General features: G+C 40.8%; 1 protein-coding gene across 1 annotated transcript in view; it reads right to left on the bottom strand.

Moving 5' to 3' along the window:
• FAT3 (FAT atypical cadherin 3) overlaps window positions 1–27,981 on the bottom strand; it is a gene marked incomplete at both ends in the record, with an annotated part of 425,634 nt that overhangs the window by 270,692 nt on the left and 126,961 nt on the right. Inside the window, one exon of the mRNA XM_081327912.1 lies at window positions 25,436–25,750. Coding sequence (XP_081184038.1) covers window positions 25,436–25,750 — 315 coding nt within the window. The remainder of the gene's footprint in view (window positions 1–25,435; window positions 25,751–27,981) is intronic.

Here is a 27,981-nt window from a genome sequence, read left to right as displayed (position 1 = left end):
TACCCACTTCTGTTGGCAGGGTGATGTCTCTGCTTTTTAGTGTGCTGTTAAGATTTTTAGATTTGCCATTATGGTTCCAGTCATTATGAAAGGGGAACACCTCTTACCCCACACAATACACACACACACACACACACACACACACACAGAGAGAGAGAGAGAAGTTAAGATTAGCTTCCTTCTCACCAGGTTTTGATTTTTACCCACCTGGTAGGCAAGTAATCTATCAGAATAGGAATATTGTTTTTTATTGTTCACCGGGAACAATATTTTCCAACCTTATGAATCTATGAGTCTATGAATACTGAAATATTTTATGATGGTTAAATGCAAGTCTGAAGTAAGCTCCTTAGAAATGTTGGTATTTTCTTCAGATTTCATGAAAATTGTCCCCGACTTACATCATGAGCATGGCCATCACAGTCGTAAACCATGACAATTGGGAAACGGGTCACCTATGTGTCACCTATAATATGATTTCATGACTTCTTTTACAGTGGTCATAAAGCTACCATTGCTGTGGTATAAAGTGACCGCCGCAGTTATAAACCACTGTAAATGTTAAGTGAAGCAATAGCCGAAAGTACTCCTGGGAGATCTGTCCTAACTTCAATTGGTTGCTAAGTAATTGGTCATAAGTCAAGGACTACCATGGCCACATGGTCAAAGAAATAACCAGAAGAAATCAGTGGAATATCTCTGGAAGCTTCTAGAGACAGCCTCATGGACTACCTTTGTGTCACAACAGTGTGACAACTCATTGTCAAGCGGCAGGGAAATCAGGAGATTCAGGCAGTTCAAATGAGTAATATTGCAAGCTTAAGCTCTCTACAAAATCTGAGCTACTAACAGTCAAGGGAAATGAGGGGGAATCAAGTAGAGATTCAAGGTGGGGTGGTCTTAGATCTCTTGTGGGCACGCAGGGACTCAAGTCTTATGACATGTTTGACTCCCTCCCTCAGGCTCAGCCTGGTCATCTCCTACACCATGGGTGTCAAACTCACCACGTCACGTAACATGTCGCGACGTATCACAACTTTTTTTGCATTGCCGGAGCTGGGTTCTGCGTGGCCTCTGCATGATGCAACCGGCCCAGTTTGACACCCCTGTCCTACACTCATTTTTACTTCATACAGCATTACTTTCAATCTCCCTAACTGCTACTGCTAAAGCTAACAATTGTGCTGGGTTGGGTAGGGTGGTCATAACATACCAGCAAGAAGCACAGGAAGAGAAAGTGGCAGGGGCGAATAAAGACAAAACTGTTGAAACAAATATCTTTTGTGATCAAGGATGACAATTAGAATTACGGTGTTTAAATAATCTCGGTCCAGATAATCACAGCATCTGGACAGTGAACATGAAACTAACAGAGATTTATGCCACGGAGCCCTCCACCCGATCAAGTACGAATCAAAATTAAAGCACCCATGACACCTCCAGTTTCTGTTTGAGCACATCTGGCAAAGAGTAATTTATCATTTCTCTTAATAATCGGTTCCACTGTTCAATGGCTTATATTATTAAAAAAGGGGTTTTTTTTCCTACCATTCAAAGGTATTCTGCCTTCCTATAACTGGAATCAATTATTCCATGTTCCATTCTCTAGGGTGATGAGGTATTGGTCTTCAACGTGAAACATCCTTTCATATATCATTCAGAATTGGACAAAATATCTCCAGAGTGATATTTCCCAACTTTAACAATTTCTAGGCATGTGGATTAAAAATCCCAGAATCCCACAGCCAACATGGCCGCTGATAAGAATTCTGATAGTTGAAGTCCACAAACCAGAAAATTGCAATGATTAGAATATACTGCTCTAGTCATCTATTCCTACTCCCTCCTCAACATTTTATTTCATCCTCTTCAGTAACATCACATCATTGTCACACTCTCTTTAGTCTTTATGGGCTCTTTTTAAAAAAATGATAGCCCACATTTGCCCAATGACATGATAAATACTTCGATCTGTTGCTAGTAAGAGATGTGGCCATTCCCAAAATGTGCAACTATTGCTCCTATCTCTGTACAAGTAGTCCTCAACTTATGACCGTTCAAAATTACAATATAATGCCAGTGTAAATACTGACCTACAACCAGTCCTTGCACTTACGACCCTCACAGCATATTCAGTCACGTGATCAAAATTCAGGCCTTTGGAACCAACCGGTGATTGCAATGTCCCAGAGTCATGTGATTGCCACTTGTCACTTTCCCATTTATCTTCCGATAAGCAAAATCAAGGGGAGGTGGATGCCTGTTCGACTTAACAAACTACACCATTCCCTTAACGACTGCAGTCATTCGCTTAACAAGTATGGAGGGGGGGAAGGTTGTGAAATCAGGTGCGATAAAACTTAATAACTGCTTTGCTTACCAACAGAAAGTCAGGTCCCAACTGTGGCTGTTAAATCGAGGACTACCTGTATTCTTTATTTGTGCTGTGCAAAATTACATTTGAGAACATTCAGCAAATGCTCTCTCTCTCTCACACACACACTGCCATTTTTACATTTCTACATCCCGATTAAATGTAACCTAAACTTAATTTGAATTTTATTGCATAACTTTTTTCCCCTTAACTATCAATTAGGAGACCCGATAATCTAATTCTATCTAATTAGCTTGATAGGAGCCATCAAACTGGGCTTGACCACTGATGATCATATAGATCATATACACAAATGTTCCCCACTTTTTCCAGGTTTAATCTCTTCTTTATTTCACCAGTGCAATAACATTTTAGCTACTCAGGAACCTATGGGATATATATATATATATGTGTGTGTGTGTGTGTGTGTGTGTGTGTGTGTGTGTTTATTTCCCCCTCTCTTCAGCATCAGCTGCGGGTTGGTTGACATTACCCTTTCCTTTTAGTATTTAAAATTAGATTAACCGCTTTCCATTTTTGCTTTCCTAATTAGTGTCACGGCCAGTTCTGACTCTGATGAGGAGACTGACAATCAGTAGCTGGTCTCCAAGTTGCCAGATGAGCTACGGCCTGAATAGCTGCCGGCAGAAAAAAGTTAAACCATCCAGTAGCACAAATACGCCACTGTGGCCAGTCTCTGAAGAGGAAGAGTCTGAGATGCCAGCCTCTCCTGGTGCAAGGACTCACCACGTGGTGAGGACAACAGAGCAAGGTTCCTTGCAAGAAAGGAACCCTGCCTTCCAAATGGGCAACACCAGTGTTGCCTCTATTTAAGGAAACAACCAAGGTTAGAGAGCACCAGGGACTCCACAGTTCAACCCTGAGCTGCAAATAGCTCCAGCCTCTCCATTGGCAACAACTGTTTGTTGACCAAAAGTGCTTTTTCACGAGGCAACTGGATTTTTTTTTTCCTTTGAAGACGTTTCTCTTCTCATCCGAGAAGCTTCTTCAGCTCTGACTGGGTGGTGCGGAATGGGAGGATTTATACTCCTTGCAGACAGCAAGGAGCTGAAGGAGCTTCTTGGATGAGAAGCTTCAAAGGAAAGCAAGAAAGTCCAGTTGCCTCATGAAAAAGCATCTTTGGGACAACTGTGACCTGGATGACTGAGAATCTCCATAGACGTTTGTTTGTTGACCAAGACTCTTTGTGCCTTGGATTCTCATGTTTGTGACTCTGGACCTGATGTCTGCATCCTTGGACACTGCCTGATCACTGAATTCATTGACTGATTGACTCAGTCATTTGATCTGCATGCTCCCCATCTCACCTTGACAATATGCCTGGTGTTCTGGATTTGGACTCTCTCTTAAAGCAAGCTTGCTGGCCTTTGGGGCCTTGATTTCTCATCTGTGGTTGTCCGTGTGCCTGTTTGAATGTACATTTCCTTTGCCTCTTGCCTATTTGCTAAAAAAAACTTTCCAGTAAAGCTTGCAAACCTGTGCACTGAATGTGCACAAGACAATTACTGAATTAGCGCTTCTTAATTTTTTTTATTTTCAGAGTGGTATCTTCTGTGTAGCTCAGGGTTTTGACCTCCAATTTTGATTCCAGCTGTCATCTTCTTCACTCCTGCCATATCTGTGGTATCAATTTTAACGGATATTGTGGCAACATATAATCTTGTCTCATTGCCTTCACTCCATTTTTCCAGTGCAGTACAGCTGAATATAAAGGTTCTTTTAGAAGTCTAATCAGATTTTATCACATGCATATTATCTTTCATGTATAGGCAGTCTTTGACTTACAACCGGTTGCTTAGCGACTATTCAAATTTACGTCATGTCTTCCCAGGGAAACTTAACACCTGCTTCCAAAGTTCTCACCATGGCTACATTACTGCATTTCAGGGGATTGGCAAGTGGCCTGCCTTTACAGCCATGTGCCGGGTCCTGCGGTCACATGATCACATTTTACTATGCTTTGCCAAAAACTGGCATTTACTTCCAGGTTTCGGCAAAACCAGTCTAAACTGAACAATCGGTTTGCTTACTGACCGCAGCAAAAAAAGACTGTAGAATCAGGTTTGCCATATGGGTGACCACTTTAAAACCATCAGTTTTAAGATGGCGGCGCCTGGAATGGCTGCGGCTGCATTGGCTCTTGAAGGTGAATAGTTTTGGGAGGGATAGTAAGGGCTATAGGCCACATGATCAGGAAGATTTTAATGTGTTTGAGCAACATGGTGGAACTAAGGTAACATACGACATACGACCGACAATCTTTGCTGGCCTGGCGAGTTTCTAGTTGTTTTGGAACTGTTGGTGAGACCGTTAAAAGTCGTTGGTGCTGTTTGAATTTGTTCTGCCAGCAGCAAGATCTGACTGCTGGCCCAGTGATGGATTCTACTGCAAATCAGGACTGTTTCCAGATGTTGTGACTCAGGGCCAGCCTGTGGGTCCGGCAGCCGGCTCAGATGTCTCGGATGACTCAGATGAGGGGGAGGAGGAGTGTGTGGAAGACGAACCGGCTGATGATGGCTTGGAGGCTTCGCAGAGCCCCCAGCCGGGGCCCTCTTCTCAGCTGTGTGAGCCCGATAGTGCGGAGGATGATGACCCACAGCTGGCCCTGTTCAAGGACGCCCGACGCAGGAGGCAGTCGAGCAGGACCAAACAGAGAAAGGCTGTGGGACTCCTCGGGAGGAGGCACAGGGAGGCCACGCCCTGATCTCTAAATAAAAGGAGTGTTTGGGGAAGGGCTGGTTGCTGAAAGCAACCCTTCCGTTTGAGGATTCAAGTTCCAGTGTTTTTGTTTCTTGTTCTGTTATTTGAGTAATAAATCTTGGCAGACGCTTTCCAGCCTTAGACGCTCTCCAGTCTCTACTGTTTGAACAGGGGTTTGCCTTATTGCAAGGCCGGTAGCAGGCTGGTTCAGAACACCAGAGGAGGAGAGGACCTGGAGCTTATGGAGCGAAGGAACTGGATGAGGCTGTCGGCAGGCCCAGAGGAAGAGAGAGAGGCTTTTGGAGGAGTTGGTGGAGGTGGCAGCAGCGTGCTCCAGGGGCGAAAAGAAGCAAGGCCTCTTAAAGGAAAAGGTGGAAGAGTCAGGATCAGAAAAAGGAAAGAAGGCAAGGTTGTCAGAATACAAGCAAATTTGAGGGCTAGTCCACATGGAGCCCCATTTCCATCTGTCCTGTTTGCCATCATTCACTCCCTAGAGACTAAAATGGACAATGTGAAATTTGAGCGGGCCCCGAACAAGGAGTATATATCGGAGGTGGTGACCCTTTGAGAGCTGTATGCAACGAAATTTCATTTTGATGTATGCCGATTGGTGTACATTCAAAGTGACAATAAAGTTATCATCATCATCATCATCATCATCATCATCATCATCATCATCATCATCATCATGACTTACAACTATAATGGCCCGGCTCCCATTATGGTCGTGAGTCAAGGACTGAAATTTGCCTTCCAAATTTTAAGTACAGAAAGCCTTGCTGTAATCTATAAAGCAAAGTTTTTTAAATTCTCCAGCTCATTACATTGCCCATCTTACATGAACTGTCTAATCTGCCTTTTTTCCTGTGATTTCTTTCTTGAGCTGAGATTTTTCCTCTATGTCTATGTCTATGGGTTTGAGACAATATTCCAGGGGGTGCAAAAATCTGGGTTTTCAAAATTATTGTGAATATGCCTAATTCGTTGCCGTTATTTTGAACTTTTGTAAAGGGGTGCGAGAATATTTCAGAAGTGTTCTAGGGGTGCGGGGTATAGAAAAGTTTGGGAACCGTTGCTCTGTGTCTTCTTTGTAAGATCTTAACCAAAATAGGCTTGTGAGAGAAACTAATGCTGTGGCTTGTTAATCTGCACATTTTCTTGTGCCTGTCTTCTTCGCTTTATATATGAATCTTCCCCAATAACTAAGCTACACAATCTTGTCCCATGCTGACATATGGCTCTTAGCGTGCTTTTTTTGCCTCTTCTCCTACACTCTTGAAATAATGCACCCACTTTCTAGTGGAGTTTTTCCCAGATATATTCGTTCTCTATAAATGTACCTGTCATTCTATAAATCCAATTGTAGATTATTTTTTTATCAAATAGCCTTGAGCTACATTTGTCTATTATTAGATGTCATCCATGGTTTCTCTTAAGTAAACAACTTCAGGTACAAAATGTATGTGATTCATGTCATTTTAAAACATCTCTTCTTTGATTTTCCTTTTCTTGTTATTTTTTTTTCTTGTTTGATTATATTTCCTTTTTTTTTCCTGCCTCTTGTTAAGGTGCATTAAGTTTTCTTATATCTGTCGGATTCACCAATGTTTTCAAACACAGTCTTTTCTTAGCTATCACAATCCTTTGTCCTGAAAGATTCTTCAATCTTTTTCGCTTTGAAATTCTGAGAACTTTTTTTTCCATTTGGATATCTGAATAAGATCTTTAATCTCATAACTGCTCAATACTTCCCTTGCAGTAATTTTATAGACGGAGCAAAGGAAAATCATATTTGCTTTCTTTACTTTTCCAGGTTTACTGTGTACAATCGATAGCAATAGCAATAGACTTGTATATTGCTTCATAGCACTTTACAACCCTCCCTAAGTTGTTTATAGAGTCAGCCTATTGCCCCCAAACATCTGGGTCCTCATTTTACCAACCTCGAAAGGATGGAAGGCTGAGTCAACCTTGAGCTGGTGAGAATCAAACTGTGGGCAGTCGGCGGAATTAGCCTGCAACCACTGCGCCACCAGGCTCTTATCATATGTATAAATTGATACAGACAATTTATGGCCTGTTCTACAATCTGTACCGGGAAATCACCTGGCCGAATAACTTACAATTCCTCATTTTCTATTAATATGCTACCAACCTGATTTTCATGTTGTCCATCTAATAAAGTTCAGGTGTGGAGCCTATGTTTCTGTTGCTCGTCAAAGGTGTTGTCACTGAACAAAAAAACTAAATTGTGTAGCACTGCTGTTCACTGGATATCGTTAATTTTGACAGACCTGTCATTTATTGGGTTAATGAACTCCGTTTACTGGATTAAACTAAGATATTGAACTTTGTCTCTTCTAAGTATCATTGTAATTTACATCTTTTGTATGGTCTTGCGTGCATGAGCACCTGATTTATACCAGCCCACTCTGGTCCACTTAGATCCACTTGTTGAAAAACCATATAATTCAGTGCACTTAATTTCTGCTTTGACAGCTGCAAGGTTTTGTTAATTCATGACCTCCAGATTCTAGTACCAATTGTACGAACACCTCTTTTAATAGTAAGACCATCGGACACCTTCACAGCTTGGACTGGCCATATCAACAAATTCAAATCTGCTTGTGAAGATGTCAGTGGTCTTCTCAATAACTAGAGGAGCATCTTCTGACTCTGGGTAGACTCATTGTGGAACACAAACTTATCTAAACACTGCAATGAAACTATATCCTATTTTCTTGGCAACACCAAGGATGTAAATTTCTCAAATGCCTTCATCTGGGTTTAATTTCTAAGTTTCTTGTTTTCCTTGGTTAACCTACAATCTCATCTTCACCTTTCTTTTTTTGATCATTAGAGAAGGAATGATCCTAGCAGGAGTTCACGCTCCCATTGGAACATTCTTAGATTCAATGAAACTGCAGCAATTTGTTTAAAGTGAAAATCGTATTTTAAGATTCTACTCAGTGGCAGAGGTTCAGAAGACTTCTTATTTATTTTATTACTGGGGAATCATTTGTTTCAATCAAGATGGTTTTATTTTTCCCCCCACATAAAGGGAGTTGACTATTTAAACTTAAGAGAAAAAAGTATGAAGGGTTATTTCTAATTACATGCACAATTGCTAATCCATCTGTTTACCCCTGGCTGTAGATTTTTGTATTTATGCATGCTTGAATAATGATGAAAAATTAAAATATACCAAGAAGTCAAGGGAATATCTCAGAGTATATGAAATCATACAAAATGCTATGTAAAACTGCAGTTCCTCCTGTTCTTGAAAAGAAATTAAATCTGATGTTTAATTAACATATATACTGTTGGTATAGACTTTTAACTTAACAACTATTCATTTAATGACTGAAGTTACAACAGCACTGAAAAAAAATGACTGAAGATTGGCTCACACTTACAACAGTTTCAGCTTCCCTGCGGTCATGTCATCAAAATTTTGACACTTGACAAATGGCATCATTTACAATGGTTGCAATATCTTGGGGTCACGATGTTGCCATTTGCGACTTTGCAAGGGGTTCAGATAAGCGAATTCAATGGGAGAAGTTGGATGTGCTTAACAACACACAACTTGCTTACCTACAATGATTCGTGTGATGATTATGCCAAAAGAAGTCATAAAATCATGCGTAAATCACTAAAAAAGAGCCTTGGTGGAGCAGTGGGCTAATGCCTCCTTAAGTAACACCAGCTGCCTTCAATTAGTGCAGGTTCGAGTCCCACCAGGCTCAAGGTTGACTCAGCCTTCCATCCTTCCGAGGTAGGTAAAATGAGGACCCAGATTGTTGGGGGCAATAAGCTGACTTTGTAATAATGCCGCTTGGGGGGCGGGCGAAAGCCCTAATAAGCAGGCATATACATAGAATGAAGGATATTGCTAAGCACATTGATTTGTGCTTCTTAGATTGTAAGCCGCCCTGAGTCTTCGGAGAAGGGCGGGATATAAATGGGATTAAAAAAAAAATTACTGCATCGCTTAGCAATAGAACTTTTGGTTACAATTGTGATTGTAAGTCGAGGATTTATAATTCAGGGATAGAGTATTTGAAAACTGTGGCTTGAAAAGCAAGACTACATACATGCATTTCACTACCAATGGATGTTATGATTTAACATAACATGATTGGAATAGTATCCCTGTAGGGTGGCCCCCACTTTGATCCTCTTTCCTAAGGCCTTTAAGACTTGCTTCTGCCAAGGGGCCTGGGGAAACCAGAGTGGGATGGAGCCATCAAGTGGCTTGTTTGACTGTGTGTTGTTGTCAGGGAGATGGAGGGGGGCGGAGGTTTACTATTTTTTATTCTTTTATATTGGGTTTTCATTGGTCACCATATCACAAAAAAGATGTTGAGAGTTTGGAAAAAAATCAGAGAAAAGCAACTAAGATGATCAAAGGCCTGGAGACTAAAACATATGAAGAATGGCTGCAGGACTTGGGTTTGGCTAGTCCAGGGGTAGGCAACCTTGGCTCTTTTATGACTCATGGACTTCAACTCCCAGAATTCCTGAGCCAGCCATGCTGAGGAGAAAGGGAGAGGATTCCATACTGAGCCATGCTAGCTCAGGAATTCTGGGAGTTGAAGTCCATGAGTCATGAAAGAGCCAAGGTTGCCTACCCCTGGGCTAGTCTAAAGAAAAGAAGAAATAGGGAAGACATGATAGCAGTGTTCCAGTATATGAGGGGCTACCACAAAGAAGAGGGGGTCACTTTGTTCACCAGAGCACCAGAGGGAAGGACAAGAAACAATGGTTGGAAACTGATCAAAGAGAGAAGCAACCTGGAATTAAGGAGAAACTTCCTGACAGTGAGGACAATCAACCAGTGGAACAGCTTACCCCCCAGAAATCATGGGCACTCCATCACTGGAGATTTTTAAGAAGAGACTAGACAATCACCTGTCTGAGATGGTATAGTTCCTCCTGCTTGAGCAGGGGGTTGGACTAGAAGACCTCCAAGGTTCCTTCCAGCTCTATTCTGTTCTGTTCCGTTCCGTATTCTGTTCTGTTCTGTCCTATCCTATTCCATTCCATTCGTTTGTAAGCCACCCAGAGTCACTGAGAGTGAGTGAGCGAGCAGCCATAATAAATAGGATAGGATAGGATCAGTGCTTTTTTTGTAAAAGAAAAAGGTGCCAGAACTCCGACATATCATACAACCTGCCTTGCCTACCCTACAAGGTTCCATCCAAAAAAGGTGCCGGAACTCAACGGGAAAGCCATAGTTGGAAAAATGAATCTTCTTTACAGTTATAATGGAAAAGGCATCTTGGTATTCAGGATAGCCCATTTTCATGTGCAGAACATGGTTCAGCATTCAGTATGGGACATTTTGATAACTTCTGAACTGAGCAATTTAAGGCAAGGGCGGATAAGAATGAAGAGGAAAGAGAACTCTACTCAAGTCTTCAACCTAAATTCATTTGTGTATCTGTTACTGAGGAGTAAGCGTAAAATCTACAACATCTTACAGTGCAGCTTGTTCATAGCCAACCATTCTCTTTTCCTCAACACTTGGGGATCTCCTGAACCTGCAGAATTTTCGTTTCCAGTGGCAAACATTTAACGGTAGAAGTTCATCAGGATAGTCATTGAAGTCTTCCACAATTCTAAGCCTAGGAGTTAAATACACTTATAGAAGCAAAACCTCTGATTTATCTTCCACCACTTAGCAAAGACATCAAAAGCTCTTAATCAAATGATAAAATTAAATCTATCGGTGTGAAAACTATGGTGCAAATACTTTCATAGAAGTAAGCTGCCCAAAAGTCAACGGCGTTTATTTCTAAGTTGGTTGGTTGACTAAATAGAAGATCCTTAGACCAGTGACCTGCAACAAAAAATTTTTAAATAAGAAATGTAAAATCCTTGACAAGAAACGTCAGCATTTATACCGATAGCATGAAGTAGAAATAAAGGTGCACGAAGAAGAAAAAGAAAATGCCCAGTTCCTTCTTTATTATTTTCTGTCTTTTGGTGCGCTAAATTGCCATAAATCATATTTGAAAGCTCCATTATTTTTACATTCACTTGCCAGAACAGAAAGGTTTAAAAAAATAAATCCTGGCTTTCTGGCTAAAGGTTCACCTCCCCGTTCTGGAAAAAAAGAAAATAACACTAAAATTACTCTTGCTTCTACAGGTAGTCCTCGACTTATGACCACAGCTGAGCCCAAAATTTCTGTTGCTAAGCGAGACAGTGGTTAGACAGCAAGCTACCAGCTTTTCCATCACCGAGGAAAAACCTTGCCATTTTGCCAGGTTATAGGGAAAAACGGTTGGAAAGAAAATCAGAAAATCTCTGCCCTGTTTCATGTTAATGAAAGTACATTGGTTCTAAACTAAAAAGTGTTCTACTGATAAAATGTTTGGAAATTTGGAATGAACCAAGAGGAGGCCCTTTCACCTCAATGAATCTGGTTAAAGAGAACTCTGTGAGAATTGTTATTGGAAATGAATCTCTTTTTGTTTCGGCAGCTGCCAAATAGGCTGGTAAATTCCCCCCCCCCATCTCTCTAGGTACTACCGTATTACCTTCTGTGGAAAGATAACGTAATTTTCAAAGAGGTGTAAAGCATGCCTAGGGACAGCGAATAATTTTATAAAAAGAAAAAGTGTGACGTTCTTATGTTTACATAGCCCCACCTGATGAGTAATTCCAGGAAAACGGTTCTTTGGGGTAAGAGTGTGCCTTATGCACCCCTACCTAATAGACTGAAGCCATCTCTCTCTCTCTCTCTCTCTCTCTCTCTCTCTCACACACACACACACACACACACACACACACACACACACACATTTACACACATACACACATACTTATATCTCCTTAGAATGCTTCCTTTCTTTAACTGTGTTTGGATAATACAATTAAATATGCAAAAAGAAAAAAAACAATGAAACAAAACATATTGCTATAAATACTAATCTATATCATATATAGGCCGAGACCATGTGTTCAAGCATTTTGCTTGATAATTGATTAGATTTTTTAACTTGCCTTTATTACTTTTACAAGTATCTCAAAGTGGCGAACATCCTTTCCTTCTCCAATTGTCCGCATAGCAACCCTGTGAGGTGGGTTAGGCTGAGGGAGAACGACTGGCTCAAAGGTTAAGCCGACTTTCATGGTTAAGGAAGGACTAGAATTCCAGTGTCCTAGTTTCTAGGCCTGCTCATTTAACCACTAGACTGAACTGGCTCTCAATGTGACAACAATAATGAGAAAACTTCTCTTATTTGTAGCCTTACTTGACTAACAGCTATCTGTTAGCTGGATAATCTATTTCATTGTGGATAACCAAATTTTTTATTTATTTATTTTATTTTATTTTAATCCCATTTATATCCCGCCCTTCTCCGAAGACTCAGGGCGGCTTACACTCTAAGCACAAATCAATGTGCTTAGCAATAGCCTTCATTCTATGTATATGCCTGCTTATTAGGGCTTTCGGGCCCCCCCAAGCGGCATTATTACAAAGTCAGCTTATTGCCCCCAACAATCTGGGTCCTCATTTTACCTACCTCGGAAGGATGGAAGGCTGAGTCAACCTTGAGCCTGGTGGGATGCGAACCTGCACTAATTGCAGGCAGCTGGTGTTACTTAAGGAGGCATTAGCCCACTGCTCCACCAAGGCTCATGAATTAAACTGGTTGAAATTAAACTGGTTGAAATTAATTCTTATATATATTTTTTAATCGAGATTGGAAATTTATGGCTCCTAAAATATGTACCTATGAACCATCACTGGCAGCCCTCATTTGGGCTTAGAAGCTAACAAGAACCAAGTTAACTTTAATAGTTCTCCGGGGACATAAGACAGATTGTAAAGTTGGCAAAACCTTCTCTCAAAAACACAATGGCAACCATTTCCATTTTGCTGCTAATAACTGTATATGTTTCTTGAATCAATGGTGGCCTGATAGATGTTATACTTAACAGTATGTGGAAAAACCCCCTTCTTTCTAAAGGTGGTTGTTGTTTTTTGTTATTACAACAAGGCAACAAAATAATGGATTTAATCCATGAATGAGGACGTGGTGCCTGAATATTTTAAAAGTTGAAGGGCAATGTAATAAGTTTCTCATATTTATTGTTTTTGTTTTAAAGAAATCCTTTTTTTTTTAAAAAAAAGAAATCTACCAGTTAACAAATGGAGAACTTTGCTTGATCTGCCTTTTTAAATAAACAGACATTCTCCACACTTCACGGACTGAACGGTAGAGTCAAAAAAGAAAACAATGGACTGTCGGACACTATATGATTCAAAACAAACATCTCCTGCTGACCTAGCAAATATTGGAACAATCTTATGGCCAGATACAAGAATGAATCAATTTTCTTCATCCCATTACTAGTCTTGAATGGCTGGTTTTAACATGACACGGGAAACCGTGTTGCTGGTGTAAAATGAGAGTGGATATTATAACATTGCAGCCCAGAGGTATGTATCTCCATCAGCTCATGGTTTTTCAAACTGATGAAATGACCATTGCATTTTGTACGTGCACTGCAACGGCACAACATTTATTTTATCATTTGTGGTCCCTTCGGTCTACTTTTGGACACGTTTGTTATAGACACCTTCAGGCTATCTGTGGAGAATGTGCACGCTAAGTATCTGTAGCTCAGTCCTGTTGCTGGTGCATTATTGTATTTCTAGATCACATTTAGGAACTGTCCATTTTTTTTCTCTCACAGAAGGGAGGCATGCCAGCAAGACATAAAAACATAAAAGCTATAGATAAGCGTTATCTATAGATAAAAGCTATACTTAAAAGCTATACAGTAGGAGGTAATTGAAACAATTAGTAGAATACAGGTAGTCCTCGACTTACAGCAGTTCATCTAAGTGACCGTTCAAAATTACAACGGCATTGAAAAAAGTGACTTAGGATCGTTTCTCACACTTAGAAATCTCCGCGGTCATGTGACCAAAATTAAAACACTTGGCAACTGTTTCATATTTATGACGGTGGCAGTATCTGGGGGGGTCATGTGATCAGCTTTTGCAACTTTATGACAAGCCAAGTCCACGAGGAAACCAGATTCAGTTAACAACCACGTTACTAATGTAACAACTGCAGTAATCCCCTTAACAACTGGGTTAACAGAAAGGTGGTAAAACGGGGCAAAACTCACTTAACAAATAGTCTCGTTTAGCAACATAAATTTTGGGCTCAATTGTGGTTGTAAGTCGAGGACTACGTGTAATCAAAATTAAAAATGCAGGAGACGGCCTTCAAGGCGCTGATCAACCCCGTGGCTGCGGGCTTCTTTGTGGGCCCCAAATGAGTCAGCGGAGGCACGTTTTCATACCTTTCTGGAAGGCCAGGAGAGTTTTGGGGGGGGCTGCCTCACCTCCCCATGTTTCAAAGGGTGGGGGCGATGGCAGAGAAGACTCTCTTCCTGCACCCTGCCAGTTGAAATTCTTTAACAGGCAGGGTCTGCAACATAACTCTCCCCCTGCCTGATTGGGTGGGATAGGCTGATGCAATAGGGCAAAAATGATTTTGCAGGCAACCTGACGCTAGGACTTTAAAAGTCGCAAACAATATCTCAAATTGATGGTGGAAGCAAACTGGCTCCCAATGCAGCTCACGCAGCAGAGGAAGAGGCATCAGTGGCTTAATGATGCTAGAAAAGGCCTGTGCTCCAGAGGTTCCACTGGGTGGTGAGATCCTGTCACTTGCCTCAGCTTCTGCCCACCTAGCTGTTTGAAAGCATATTATACGCAAGTAGATAAACAGGCACCGTTTCGGTGGGTAGATGAGCTGGCGTTTCATGCAGACAGTCAGAATCCTGCCGGTGCTGAACTTTCCCGGATGCCGTGCCCGTTTATGAGATGGGTCTGGTGGAAGGAGAAAGCTCTGATTGATGTTGCAGGATGCCATTTGTCTTTCCTTCTGATGTGGAGCTAGGTCTCCCCCTGTAGTGCACCTCGGAGAGCACACAAGCATGAACTGAACGAGCTAGCTGTTTTAGGCAGCTACTCTGTATTGGCATTGTAGTCTTCTGGCTAAGGTAATATCGTCATACGCTAAATAAATAATGCAGCAGAGGTGTAACATGTACCATCCTTGGGGTGCGCAAGATTGCTTAAACAGCTGTCTTCTGTATCAGCTGAAGCTTCCGGATATTTTTTCAAGAGTAGCTCCATGTAGAGTGTCTTGTAATACTCCATTATACTAAAGGAATACTCCAGGAAGACAGCCTTCTCTAACATTTCCCCCCCCCCAAAAGTAAGGCAGGCCCCTACTCTCCTTGCCTTTCTGAAAGGCATTAAAGCATGGCTTTAACTGTTTTACTTGTGGGTCATAGAAGAGCACGCAGTTGTGGTAAGTATGCCAAAAGCCTTCCCCCCGCCCCGGCTTTTAATTGATTTTTAACATTGAATTTGAATCATCCTTGTGCCCTGTGCCCTGGTGAAGCAGGCACAGCGGCGCCTGCATTTTTTGTATCGCATGAGAAAAGCTCATCTTCCTTCCCATGTCCTGACCACTTTCTACAGAGGGATGATCGACAGCATCCTGCCATACAGCGTCACAGTCTGGTTTGGAAGCATCCCTGCTTCAGACAGGAAGGCGGTGCGGAGAGTGGTGAGGACAGCTGAAAAGATCATTGGCAGTTCCCTCCCTCCTTTCCATCCAAGACATAGCACAGAAGTGTTGCTTAAGCAGGGTCTGCAAGATTGTCTGGGACACTACACATCCTCTTTATTACCTGGTTTCCTTGTTACTTTCCGGGTGGAGGCTGCGTGGTATCCGAAGCAGAACATCCAGATTCAGTCACAGTTTTGTTCCATACAGTATTAACCTTGTGAACTCTAAAGCTTCCTCCTTCTGTTATGTATTCAAGATGGACACTGAATAATATTTATATGTTACTTATATGCAGTGCTTTTTTTGTAAAACAAAAAGGTGCCGGAACTCACACATGTCATACAACCCGCCTTGCCTATCCTACAAGGTTCCATCCAAAAAAGGTGCCGGAACTCCGTTTTGAGCGTTCTATGAGAAAAAAAGCCCTGCTTATATGTAAGGGTGTAGGTCTATACATATGTTGTATATAGTATGTTTTAAATGTGTGTTATGCATGTGTACACTTTGAGGGCAAGCGACTACATTTCATTTTTAATGTGTGCCATTGTGGCCCCAAGAAAAAAAATGACAATAAAGGTGATCTAAATCTAAATCTAAATCTAAATCCTTGCCTCTTTTTAATTTTTACACCACTCAAGAGTACCTCTCTGAGAAAAAGGAGCAGGTTTCAACATTCAAAAATATATAAATGAATACATTATTGCTCTCTTGGTTCAATATACGCACAGCTACACCAAGGAAACTTTAGCATATAGAGCTGAGCATCCATGTTACACAAGGAGAACTCAATATCTTCCATATGCAGTTTACTCAGATGCTCCTATGTTGTATTGTATTAAATGTGTGGAAATGAACATGTTGCAGCAATTAAGAAGTTTTCTTTTTCAGAAATAAAAAAGCAGGGGGAGTATCTGTTACACCTTAGAGAGTAAATAAATGATATTTCTGCCAATGAAACGCCTGCTGTATTCCCAATGCTTTGAGACACAGTAGAAATTGATTGAAAGTCAACAGGAAGAAGCGTGACCATCCGCAAAGTATGCACCTGTAAAAATAAATATCTGTATCCCCAATTGGAGAAATACTCCCTTGTCCTTGTATTTGAATGTTCTATTATTTAACCCCTCCTCTGCATACCAGAATTGTAATGATCCGATACTGTAAACAGATTTATATAAGTGTGTGTTATATATACACAGAAGAACGAAGCTGAAGTCACCAGCCTGAGGATGACGGATGAGATTTCGTCGAAACATGGCCCTGATACCTCCAATTCTACGTGGGGAAAAACCCGAATGACCGGATCCCAAACAATTTGAATCTGTATCAAGAATATTTTGTTGACAAGCTTCCTTCCTTCCCTCCTTCCTTGGAGGAGAAAATCCTCTAGTGGAGAAACTGCTTCAGTTTCCCAGTTTCAGCCTTAAAAGTTCACTAAAATACACCAAGCTGCTCTAATCACCTATTTGAGGGCCAGTTTTAGCTTATTTTGTTCACTTGGGGAGGATTTAAGGGTGAACATGAGTGAAAATGCCAAATTCCCCTCCCACCTTAAAATCCAGAAAATAAGAGATTTGGGCTTTTCAGGTGAGTTGCATGCTTAATTCCTATTTAATGTTATGTATGCTTGGAAGACATGGATGGCCCTCCAGTGCTGGTTAGAGGGGTGGATGGCTGGTAGTCAATTAAGCCAAGGTGGCACCAACAGATACAATCACATCTTGACTTTTTTGAACTTCTTCTGGCAGAGGCTGTCCTAAATCGAGGGAGGGGTCATTAAATAGGAATGGCATTAAGCGAGGAGCCTTCAGCAGCTCCAAGTTTTCGGTTCTCACTTTCATCCTAATGCTACCTTTTCAAGAGGCAATTGGGCTTTCTTTGTTTTTCCTTGAAGATGTTTCGCTTCACATCCAAGAAGCTTCTTCAATTCTTCTTCTTCTTCTTCTTCTTCTTCTTCTTCTTCTTCTTCTTCTTCTTCTTCTTCTTCTTCTTCTTCTTCTTCTTCTTCTTCAGAAGCTTCTTCTTCTTCTTCTTCTTCTTCTTCTTCTTCTTCTTCTTCTTCAGAAGCTTCTTCTTCAGAAGCTTCTTGGATAAGAAGTGAAACATTTTCAACGAAAAACAAAGAAAGCCCAGTTGCCTCTTGAAAAAGCACCTTTGGGACAAATATGACCTGGATGACTGAGAATTTCCATAGACAATTTCTCACGTTCAATGTTATAGGTCAGTGATGGCGAACCTTTTAGAGACGGAGTGCCCAAACTGCAACCCAAAACCCACTTATGTATCGTCGGGTGCCGGGTGGGCATGGCCCATTGGGTGGGCGTGGCTGCGGTGGTAACGGTAGACTGGGTGGGACTAAAAAGTTCAATCAATCAATTCCAACTTTGCGAGATCTTTTTTTTCACGCAAGAAGTTTAAATTGATTGATTGATTGATTGAAGCTTTTTTTTTTGCACAAGGTGGCAGATTCCTAAAGCGAAAAGGTTTTATAAAACCCAGCTGAAGGCCTACGACTGGGGTGATGGTGTGCGTGACCACAGAGAGGGCTCTGTGTGCCACCTGTGGCACGCGTGCCATAGGTTCACCACCACGGTTAAAGGTTTTAACCTCCTGTTCAAGGACTCCACACACCCCCTAATACATTGAAAGCAGCAGGGCCAACATAATAAAGGTTTCTCCGTACAAAGAACACTTTGATGTATCAACATCATTCCAGAACATAATTGTTAGCTCTTCCGTTAGCAGTTTGTCCTTTTTTATTTTGAAGAGCATAATGGTCGGAATTAAAATTCATCACTTCCCTCCGACCACACAAAAAATGTCATAAATTGAAGCAATAAATTACCACTATGGGTTGCTTGTGAAATTAACACTTATATATGGGAAATAAAACTGAAAATTTATAGTGGCAATCAATTCGCTTTAATGTATGTAACTTCATCATCTGTTTTATTTACTTTCTTCCCTGCTCTTCCCCTTCCCTAACAAAACCCCTTTTTCAAGGACTGCAAAATTGAAAGGCAAATGGCTTGTTATGAATGATATTCTAGCCATTGCAAAAACGCCACATTACAAGAACTATTACGGGATGTAAGGCCATTGATTAATGAAGACTGCATGAAGGTGGAAAAAATATCATCGCCACGCGAGTAAATGCTGGGGGCAGAAGCATCAAAGCTTAAGATCTGTAATGTATCAATAATATAATTAAGGCCACCTTTTCTAAACTGAAAATGCTCAATTTCCACAGCTGGAAGGCACAACATTTGGACAAAGCTACAGATGGAATTTACATGGCCGGAATTTCAGTACAAAGGGAATCCGCATACCCAACATATAAAGATTAAAACAGTGCTGGAACTACCTAAATGCTAGGAAATATAATAATAATAATAATAATAATAATAATAATAATAATAATAATAATAATAATAATAATAATGATGATGATGATGATGATGATGATGATGATGATGATGATGAAGAAGAAGAAGAAGAAGAAGAAGAAGAAGAAGAAGAAGAAGAAGAAGAAGAAGAAGAAGAAGAAGAAGAAGAAGTTGGAAGGGACCTTGGAGGTCATCTAGTCCAACCCCCTGCTCAGGCAGGAAACCCTATACCATTTCAGACAAGTGGCTGGCCAGTCTCTTCTTAAAAACTTCCAGTGTTGGAGAATTCACCACTTCTGGAGGCAGGTTGTTCCACTGGTTAATTGTTCTAACTGTCAGGAAATTTCTCCTTAGTTCTAGGTTGCTTCTCTCCTTGACTAGTTTCCATCCGTTGCTTCTTGTCCTGCTTTCAGGTGCTTTGGAGAATAGCTTGACTCCCTCTTCTTTGGGGCAGCCCCTGAGATATTGGAACACTGCTATCATGTCACCCCTCACCCTTCTCTTCATTAAACTACACATACCCAATTCCAGCAACCGTTCCCTATATGTTTTAGCCTCCAGTCCCCCAATCATCTTTGTTGCTCTTCTCTGTACTCTCTCTAGAGTTTCGACATCTTTTTTACATCATGGTGACCAAAACTGGATGCAGTATTCCAGGTGTGGCCTTACCAAGGCATTGTAAAGTGGTATTAGTACTTCACGCGATCTTGATTCTATCCCTCTGTTAATGCAGCCTAGCACTGTGTTGGCTTTTTTGGCAGCTGCAGCACACTGCTGGCTCATATTTAAGTGATTGTCCACTAGGACTCCGAGATCTCTCTCACAGTTGCTACTATTGAGCAAGGTACCACCTATACTATACCTGTGCATTTGATTTTTACTGCCGCTAGGTGAGATCATCCGTGGTTTTGGAGTGGGATATCATCAGTATGCTGATGATACCCAGCTTTTCATCTCGACCCCAAACCACCCCAGTGATGACCTCGACGTGATGTCCCGTTGCCTGGAAGCGGTCCGGGTCTGGATGGGGAAGAACAGGCTTCAACTCAACCCGGAGAAGACTGAATGGCTGTACATACCGGCATCTCAGGAAGTTCAGATTATTCCATCTCTTACTATTGGGGGTGAGTTATTACCCCCCGTAGATAAGGCTCGCAATTTGGGTGTCCTTTTAGATTCACAGCTCTCCTTAGATGATCATATAGGAGCTGTGACTAGAGGGGCCTTCGCCCAGGTTCGTCTGGTGCGCCAGTTGCGACCCTATCTGGACCTAGATGCCTTGCGTACAGTCACTCATTCCCTTGTGACCTCTCATCTGGACTACTGCAATGCTCTTTACATGGGGCTGCCCTTGAGATCCACTCAGAAGCTTCAGCTGGTACAGAATGCAGCTGCGCGAGTTCTTTTGGGGGTCTCCTGATACTCCCATATTACACCTCTGCTCCGTGAGCTGCATTGGCTTCCAGTTGCCTTCCGGGTGAAATTCAAGGTGCTGGTGATGACATACAAAGCCCTACATGGCATGGGTCCGGATTACCTACGGGAGCACCTACTGCTGGTGTCAACCTCCCTCCGTCCTGTACGTTCTCACAGAGAGGGCCTCCTCAGGGTACCACCGGTCAGAGAATGTCGGCTGGTGACCCCCAGGGGGAGAGCATTCTCGGTGGGTGCACCAATCCTTTGGAACCGCTTACCGGCTGAACTCCGGATGGCCCCCGACCTTCGCTCCTTCCGGCGTGATCTAAAAACTTATCTATTCGAACAAGCCGGCCTGGCCTGATGGGTTTGGGTTTTAACATTATTTTAACTAACCTACTGCATTGGGCACAATCATTTAACTTTAAATCTTGTATCCTGTATTCTTATTTTTGTTGCCCTGTACACCGCCCTGAGTCCTTCGGGAGAAGGGCGGTATATAAATCAAATAAATAAATAAATAAATAAAAGTAGAACACAATCATACAATCTATTTGTAGCTCATAACCCAGTATCAAGGAAACATACCATAATCTAATAAAGGAGAATATTTGTAGCTCAGGGTTGAAATGAGGAGTCCTTGGTGCTCTCTGAGCTTGCTTACTTTTCTTGCAGACATTTCATTACCCAAACTAGGTAACATCATCAGTGCTATCTAGTTTGGGTAATGAAACGTCTGCAAGAAAAGTAAGCAAGCTCAGAGAACACCAAGGTCCCCTAGAAACAAAAGTCTTTAATTTGAAATAGCACACATTTCAAACATTTATTTAATTCCACTTGCAAACTCTGAAATAATTCCTAATGCATTTAGACCAGATTTTCTCAGAGGCGTTTACTCTTCCTTTTTTCAGTTTCTTCAAATATTCCTGAGTTTTGAAGTGCGGTCTGTGTGATAGAACTACCCAGAAATAAATCTATCTATCATCTATCTATCTATCTATCTATCTATCTATCTATCTATCTATCTATCTATCTATCTATCTATCTATCTATCTATCTATCTATCTATCTATCTATCTATCTAGATATAGATATATAACTGATATTTGTTAATATTCCTTGCTTCGTGCTTTGTATGAAGGATTTTCTATATCTTCTGTACATATACATAATCAAATACATATTAAAGCATTTCAAATTTATTTATTTATTTATTTATTTATTTATTTATTTATTTATTTATTTATTTATTTGTTTATTTGATTTATATACCGCCCTTCTCCCGAAGGACTCAGGGCGGTGTACAGGGCAATCAAAATAAGAATACAGGATACAAGATTTAAAGTTAAATGATTGTGCCCAATGTGGTAAGTTAGTTAAAATAATGTTAAAACCCCAAACCCATCAGGCCAGGCCGGCTTGTTTGAATAGATAAGTTTTTAGATCACGCCGGAAGGAGCGAAGGTCGGGGGCCATCCGTAGTTCAGCCGGTAAGCGGTTCCAAAGGATTGGTGCGCCCACCGAGAATGCTCTCCCCCTGGGGGTCACCAGCCGACATTCTCTGACCGGTGGTACCCTGAGGAGGCCCTCTCTGTGGGAGCGTACAGGACGGAGGGAAGTTGATGCCGGCAGTAGGTGCTCCCGTAGGTAATATTGTAGGAAAGAATTTGGTTTCAGAAAATTACTGCCCTTCACATTTCTGTTCTGAATTATGATTTATTTGACCTAAAAGTAGAATAGGATTTGTTTTACATATTCACATAAACTTTTCTGAAGACAATTGTCATTGTAGGTGATACCCCATAGAAACGAACAAAATAAGCCTGTGTTTTCAGACACTGGAATCCAGATTATAACCACGGGCAAACTGGCAAGTCCGAATTCATTTATTATGTAAAGGCAATTTATTTTTACTTTGGTTTCTAAGATGAAAAACAATGACATTTGAGTTAAGAAGTGTTTTTGATGGTGAAGGGATATTTTATAGCACCTACCAGGATTATGTAGGTGCCCTTAGAAAACTCCAGCACAATATGGTTTTAAGTTTAAGGAGTTTGCATGTCATCTATAAAACAAATAACATTTTTCTGTTCAAATCTGAATAAGAGCTCCATGCAGTTTTAAATGACAAGCTGTGGGTTGGAAGTTTGGAAGAAAACCATTGGAAAGAAAGCTGAACTGGCAAAGATTTGTTATGGCCAATGCTTTATCTAAGTGATGTTACCACATTAAGAATGAAAATGCGGGATACTGGTGCTCAGAGCCACAGTATGCGTATACCAGTTGGGAAACGCCAACCACAATCTTGTTCATTAAATCATGATAAGAAAATGACTGTTTGCTAAGGATGTCTACAATGAACCAAAACAAGGGGAATGAAGACCGAGATAGAGTGATGAAGAAGGATGGAAAGAGATACGGAACAGATTTTAAATGTTGTCCATCTCTTATGTATGAAAATAACTCAAGTGAATAATACAAACAATATATAATAGCTGCCCAATATTTAAAAAATCTAGAGGCTTCCAATCAAACCCATCCTTTTAAATAGAAGTAACCCTGATATGTCTGCTACTGAATCATGATATTTCTGCTACTTACACCATTTTAATAGTTTCACTAAAGTCTCTGTACAATGATTGGTCTCTAAATTACACAGTGACTGTGAATGCACAGCATATGATCATATTAGCAAGAGAAAAGGCAAAGGCAATTACATCACTCAAAAGCCACCATTACACCATCCACTAAACCAGAGGCCCCCCCAACCTTTTGGACACCAGGGACCGCTTCCGTGGAGAGAGGTTTTTCCGTGGACTGGAGGGGCCGTGTTTCTGCATGCTGCCTGCATCATGATGGGAATTTGCTTGTTTGCGCGGCCTGGTTTCTGGCATGCCGTGGACCGGACAGGGGGTTGGGGACCCCTGCACTAAACCCTAAATTGGGGTTAACGATATACTGGTAGTCCTCATCTTACAACAGTTCATTTAGTGACTGTTCAAACTTACAAAGGCACTGGAAAAAGTGACATATGACCGTTTTTTACACTTACAACCGTTGCAGTATCCCCATGGTCACATGGTCAAAATTCAGGCATCTGACTCATATTTATGATGGTCGCAATATCCTGGGATTATGTGATCCCCTTTTGCGACTTTCTGACAAGCAAAGTCAATGGGGAAGCCAGATTCACTTAACAATCGTGTTACTAACTTAACAACTGCAGTGATTCACTTAACAACTGTGGCAAGAAAGGTTGGAGAGTGGGGCAAAACTCACTTAACAAATGTCTCACTTAGCAACAGAAATTTTGGGCTCAATTGTAGTCATACATCAAGGACTACCTATATAATACACATGTATACATAACATGCTATGCTTAATAAAAGAAGCCATGATATTCTGAACCACAAACTACCCTGTGTCATGGTTCCGACAGATGGAACTCTTCAAAGAACTTTGAGGCATTGTTTATCTTAAAGAATCTTTATTCGAGTAGCATAACATCGGCACTAACATAATTGAAGCCAAAAACTGATTTCCCCTCCCCTGGGCACATAGTATCAAAGCCCAATTCCCTCCTTCAATTAACAGTCATAAATCACATTCCCCAATTAGCTTGAAGCACGGGCTTCCCCTCCAGCTCTCCAGCCCGCCAATTCTTTATCATCTCTTATTTCAATAACCTTGGTTCTCACGCTAGGTTCAATGTTATTATGTCTAGCTGGACTCTCATCCACATTCCCTCCCCTCCCCAGCATCATCTAACTCTAAAAGCGAAAAGGAGAAAATGGCTATATCTCCATCTGTTGTCAATGCAAAGCATCCGATGTTAGCAGCATTGACACCCTGTGAATTAGATTCCAAGGCTGTAAAGTCAGTAATTTTCCTTTAGAATCTCATACCAACCAATACAAAACCTGTTTTGGAGCCTGGATATTTGAAAAAAAGGACATACTTCTATTTGCCTTCCAATTATAAAGTCCAGTCAGAAAAGGCTGAATTTTTATTTAAAAGGCTTAAGCAAGGTTCATTTCAGAAAAAAAATGTTTTTCATGCAAAGATGTCTAATCGCATCATAGCAAAAAAGTTTTTCAGTTAGCTAAACATCAAATAAAGCATGGTCAAATGAGTGATGCACCCAACAAATGTATATTTCATGTGATTTCCTGATTGTTTTTTTCACTTTCATGCATAATTAATGGGAAAACGTAATTTAGCAGTGACAAAGTAGGCACCAAAGTATCACCCAATATTTCTATAGGTAACCATTATGTATATGCCACAATCATTCCCATTAATGCGAGATATTTGAATTAGTGTTAGTTCCTCAACACAAACAACAAATAGCACTATGACAAATTCAACTACAGTTTGAATAATGGAAATGTCAACACCTGTATGTGCATCAAGGAAAAAAAAAATCTAATACTAGATTAAATTGTCAAATTAAGAAATCCCTAGTTACGGACTGAAAAAGTTTGCCAAGTCTTCCCAAGTTAGCATTGATGGGAAAATCTGAACCATGTACATAAAACAATTCATTGTTAATCAATTAATATCAGAGGCAAACAACAAATACGACTGGAACTACGTCTACTTTGAAAAATATTAAAAGGTCAGTTGAAACATTTTCCATTGAAAAAAATATGGGGAACAATTTAGATGCGACAGTAGCTCCATTGATGTTACGGCTTGCAAGCCAAGCTTCAGAAACGTGTGTGAATCGGGCACATATTTTTGCATCATCTTGTTTTAATGTTTCTGCTTCCTGAAAACTAACCACAAATAACTGTGAACCTTCTCTGAAGCAGAAGAAGAACAAAGACAGTTGAACGAATATATATATATGCAAACAAAACCTTCCACAACACCTATAAACCAATTCTTGACAACATGAAAAACAAGGAAATATTTCCTACCGGTTTTGGTGTTGATGGCAAAGAAGTTTTGGGGGTTTCCACTTGTAATCCTGTATGTCAATTTTTCAGTCGTGCTGGAATCAGGATCCTGTGCTTGTATTTGAATGACTGAAACGTCCTTTGGGGAATTTTCCAAAACAGACGGATAATAAATGGGTTCGGAAGTCATGGGTGCATTGTCATTTACGTCTTCAATTTCAATGTAGACCTCAATGGTGGTATAAAGTGGAACGACTCCCCGGTCTGCTGCATACACAGTTAGCCAGTAGGACTGAGTAGTCTCTCGATCAAGGATATCACCTGTGTATATAACTCCTGCAGAAAGAAAAGAGAAAAAAATATATATATGTGGAATTGCAGAAAACAGCAATGAATATTTCAAAGGCATTTGTGAGCAAACGTTTTGGAAGCCATACAGGTAGTCCTTGATTTATGGCTTATGGCGTATGGCTTAGCATCCATTTTAAAGTTACGACAAACCCCACAGCTATTTATAACCTGGTTTTAAAGTTCTGAAGCCCACCACCCTGTGGTCATGTGATCACATTTTTGGCTCTTGGCAACCAGATTTACAACATTCCCCCCCCCCGCCAGAAACAGTTTACGGTACTTCCGGTTTCTAGCAAAAAGCACCTATTGGGTATAATCGGTACACTTAACAATCGTGATGGTCATTTAACAACCACTGCAAAAAGGTGCTGTCACATGGGGACCTGCTTAATGACTGTCACAATATATGTCTGTAATTTTAGTTGCAGGTCAAGGAATAGCAATAGCAATAGCACTTACGACTTGTATTATGAAATTGGATGCTTGAATCCAGTTACTAAACTGATTATTTCAAACTGGTGTACAAAATTGGACCTTACTGCAGTTAAAAGGCTTCTGGGACCATTATCTCTTCTACACCTGTGTTTTGCCCTGAGCATCTTTCTATCAGGCTAATCCACCAATCTTGCAGTGCAAGATTGTGTTCCTACTTAGTAAGAGTCTTCCTACTCCTACCATTTTTGTTCTAATTTTCAGCCCCAAAGACCTTCAAAAATCATGGTTTGGAGACCTATGAGTTAAAAGTATCCCGCAAGCCACCAATTGTTCATGTCTTATATTTGAGCCAAAGATCAGTATTTATCAGCCTCCTTTAATCTACTTCTCAGTATCTTTTGTAACCCATCCTAATGCCTGAGCTAAGCTGTCAATTTGATCTTAAACTACTCTGGTCAAAGTATTGTATATTCCACATGAAGTAGAAACCCAATGACGTCTTCACAGTCTCTGATCACAAGATCCCTGATTCAAGTCTTGGATCAGTGCATCAGTAACACACAGGTCTGCAACTGGTTTTGCACATCTGAAATAGTAGGTTGGGAAGGCTTCCGGAGACAGAAGGAAGAGAATGGTCAGATAAGAGACAGCATAACCCTGAGCTGTATAGTAGATAGGGCAAGAAGCTCGGCAGGGACCTACTTTCTTGAACTGTAAAAGAGACGGTGGGAGAATTGTAATTTCAGACTTGCAAGATTCGGTTAATGTTGTTATTGTTCAGTAGCTACGTTATGTCTGACTCTTTGCGACCCCATGGACCGCAGCATCCAAGGCTCCGTCTGTAAATGTAGCTTTGCAGTATTTGTAAATGTTTCCTGTGTGGTCTATGTGGAAAGGCTGAAAACATCAGTGCAAAAACTTGGTTCTGAGAACTACAGCCTTAGCACTAATATTTCTACAACTGAAACTCCTTTCCCAAAGAGCAAATTTGTATTCTAATAAGTCACACATATTTTAGCAGGCCACGTCACTTTCTAACTTGGATATTCTCACCCACCCACCCATAATGCTCAACCACTTCCATTCCCATCTAACTGCACATACTGTCTCCTTCCCATTTATAATCCCACCCCCTCACCAAGGCACTTTTGGGTTCTTCTCTTCCTCACCATGTGTCTTGTCTCTTTTATTTGCCCTACCCCAATTCCCTTTCTTTTGTTTCAAAAACTCTGTTAGAGAACAGTGCAAACGGGAATACAAATTCGGGTTTTTATGGGTCTCAAAAAAAAATCAGTTTTTAAAAAATAACATAAGTGTCCAGAATATCCTTCTGTGTCCCCATTTAAAGCTGAGTTGAAAAGTGAAGCACAGATTTTATTTTTTGCCATACAGGTAGCCCTTGACTTACAACCTTTCATTTAGTGATTGTTCTAAATGTTTCAACGGAAGTGAAAAAAAGTGACCTATGGCCATTTTTTCCCCACACTTATAACGGTTGTAGCATCCCTGTGGTCATGTGATCAAAAATCAGGTGCTTGGCAACTGGGTCATATTTATGATGGTTGCAGTATCCTGGGATCATGTGATCATCTTTTGTGAACTGCTGACACGCAAAGCCAGTGGGGAAGATTTACTTAACTGTGTTATTAATTTAACTATTGCAGCAATTCACTTAAGAACTGTGGCCAGAAAGGTCGTAAAATGAGGCAACACTTCATTTAACAATTGTCTTGCTTAGCAACAGAAATCTGGGGCTCAGCTGTGGTGGTCAGCAGAGAACC

The sequence above is a fragment of the Vipera berus genome (genome assembly GCF_964194415.1).
Source record: "Vipera berus genome assembly, chromosome: 4".
Taxonomy (NCBI): domain Eukaryota; kingdom Metazoa; phylum Chordata; class Lepidosauria; order Squamata; family Viperidae; genus Vipera; species Vipera berus.
This window is presented reverse-complemented; position numbering and strand designations above follow the sequence as displayed.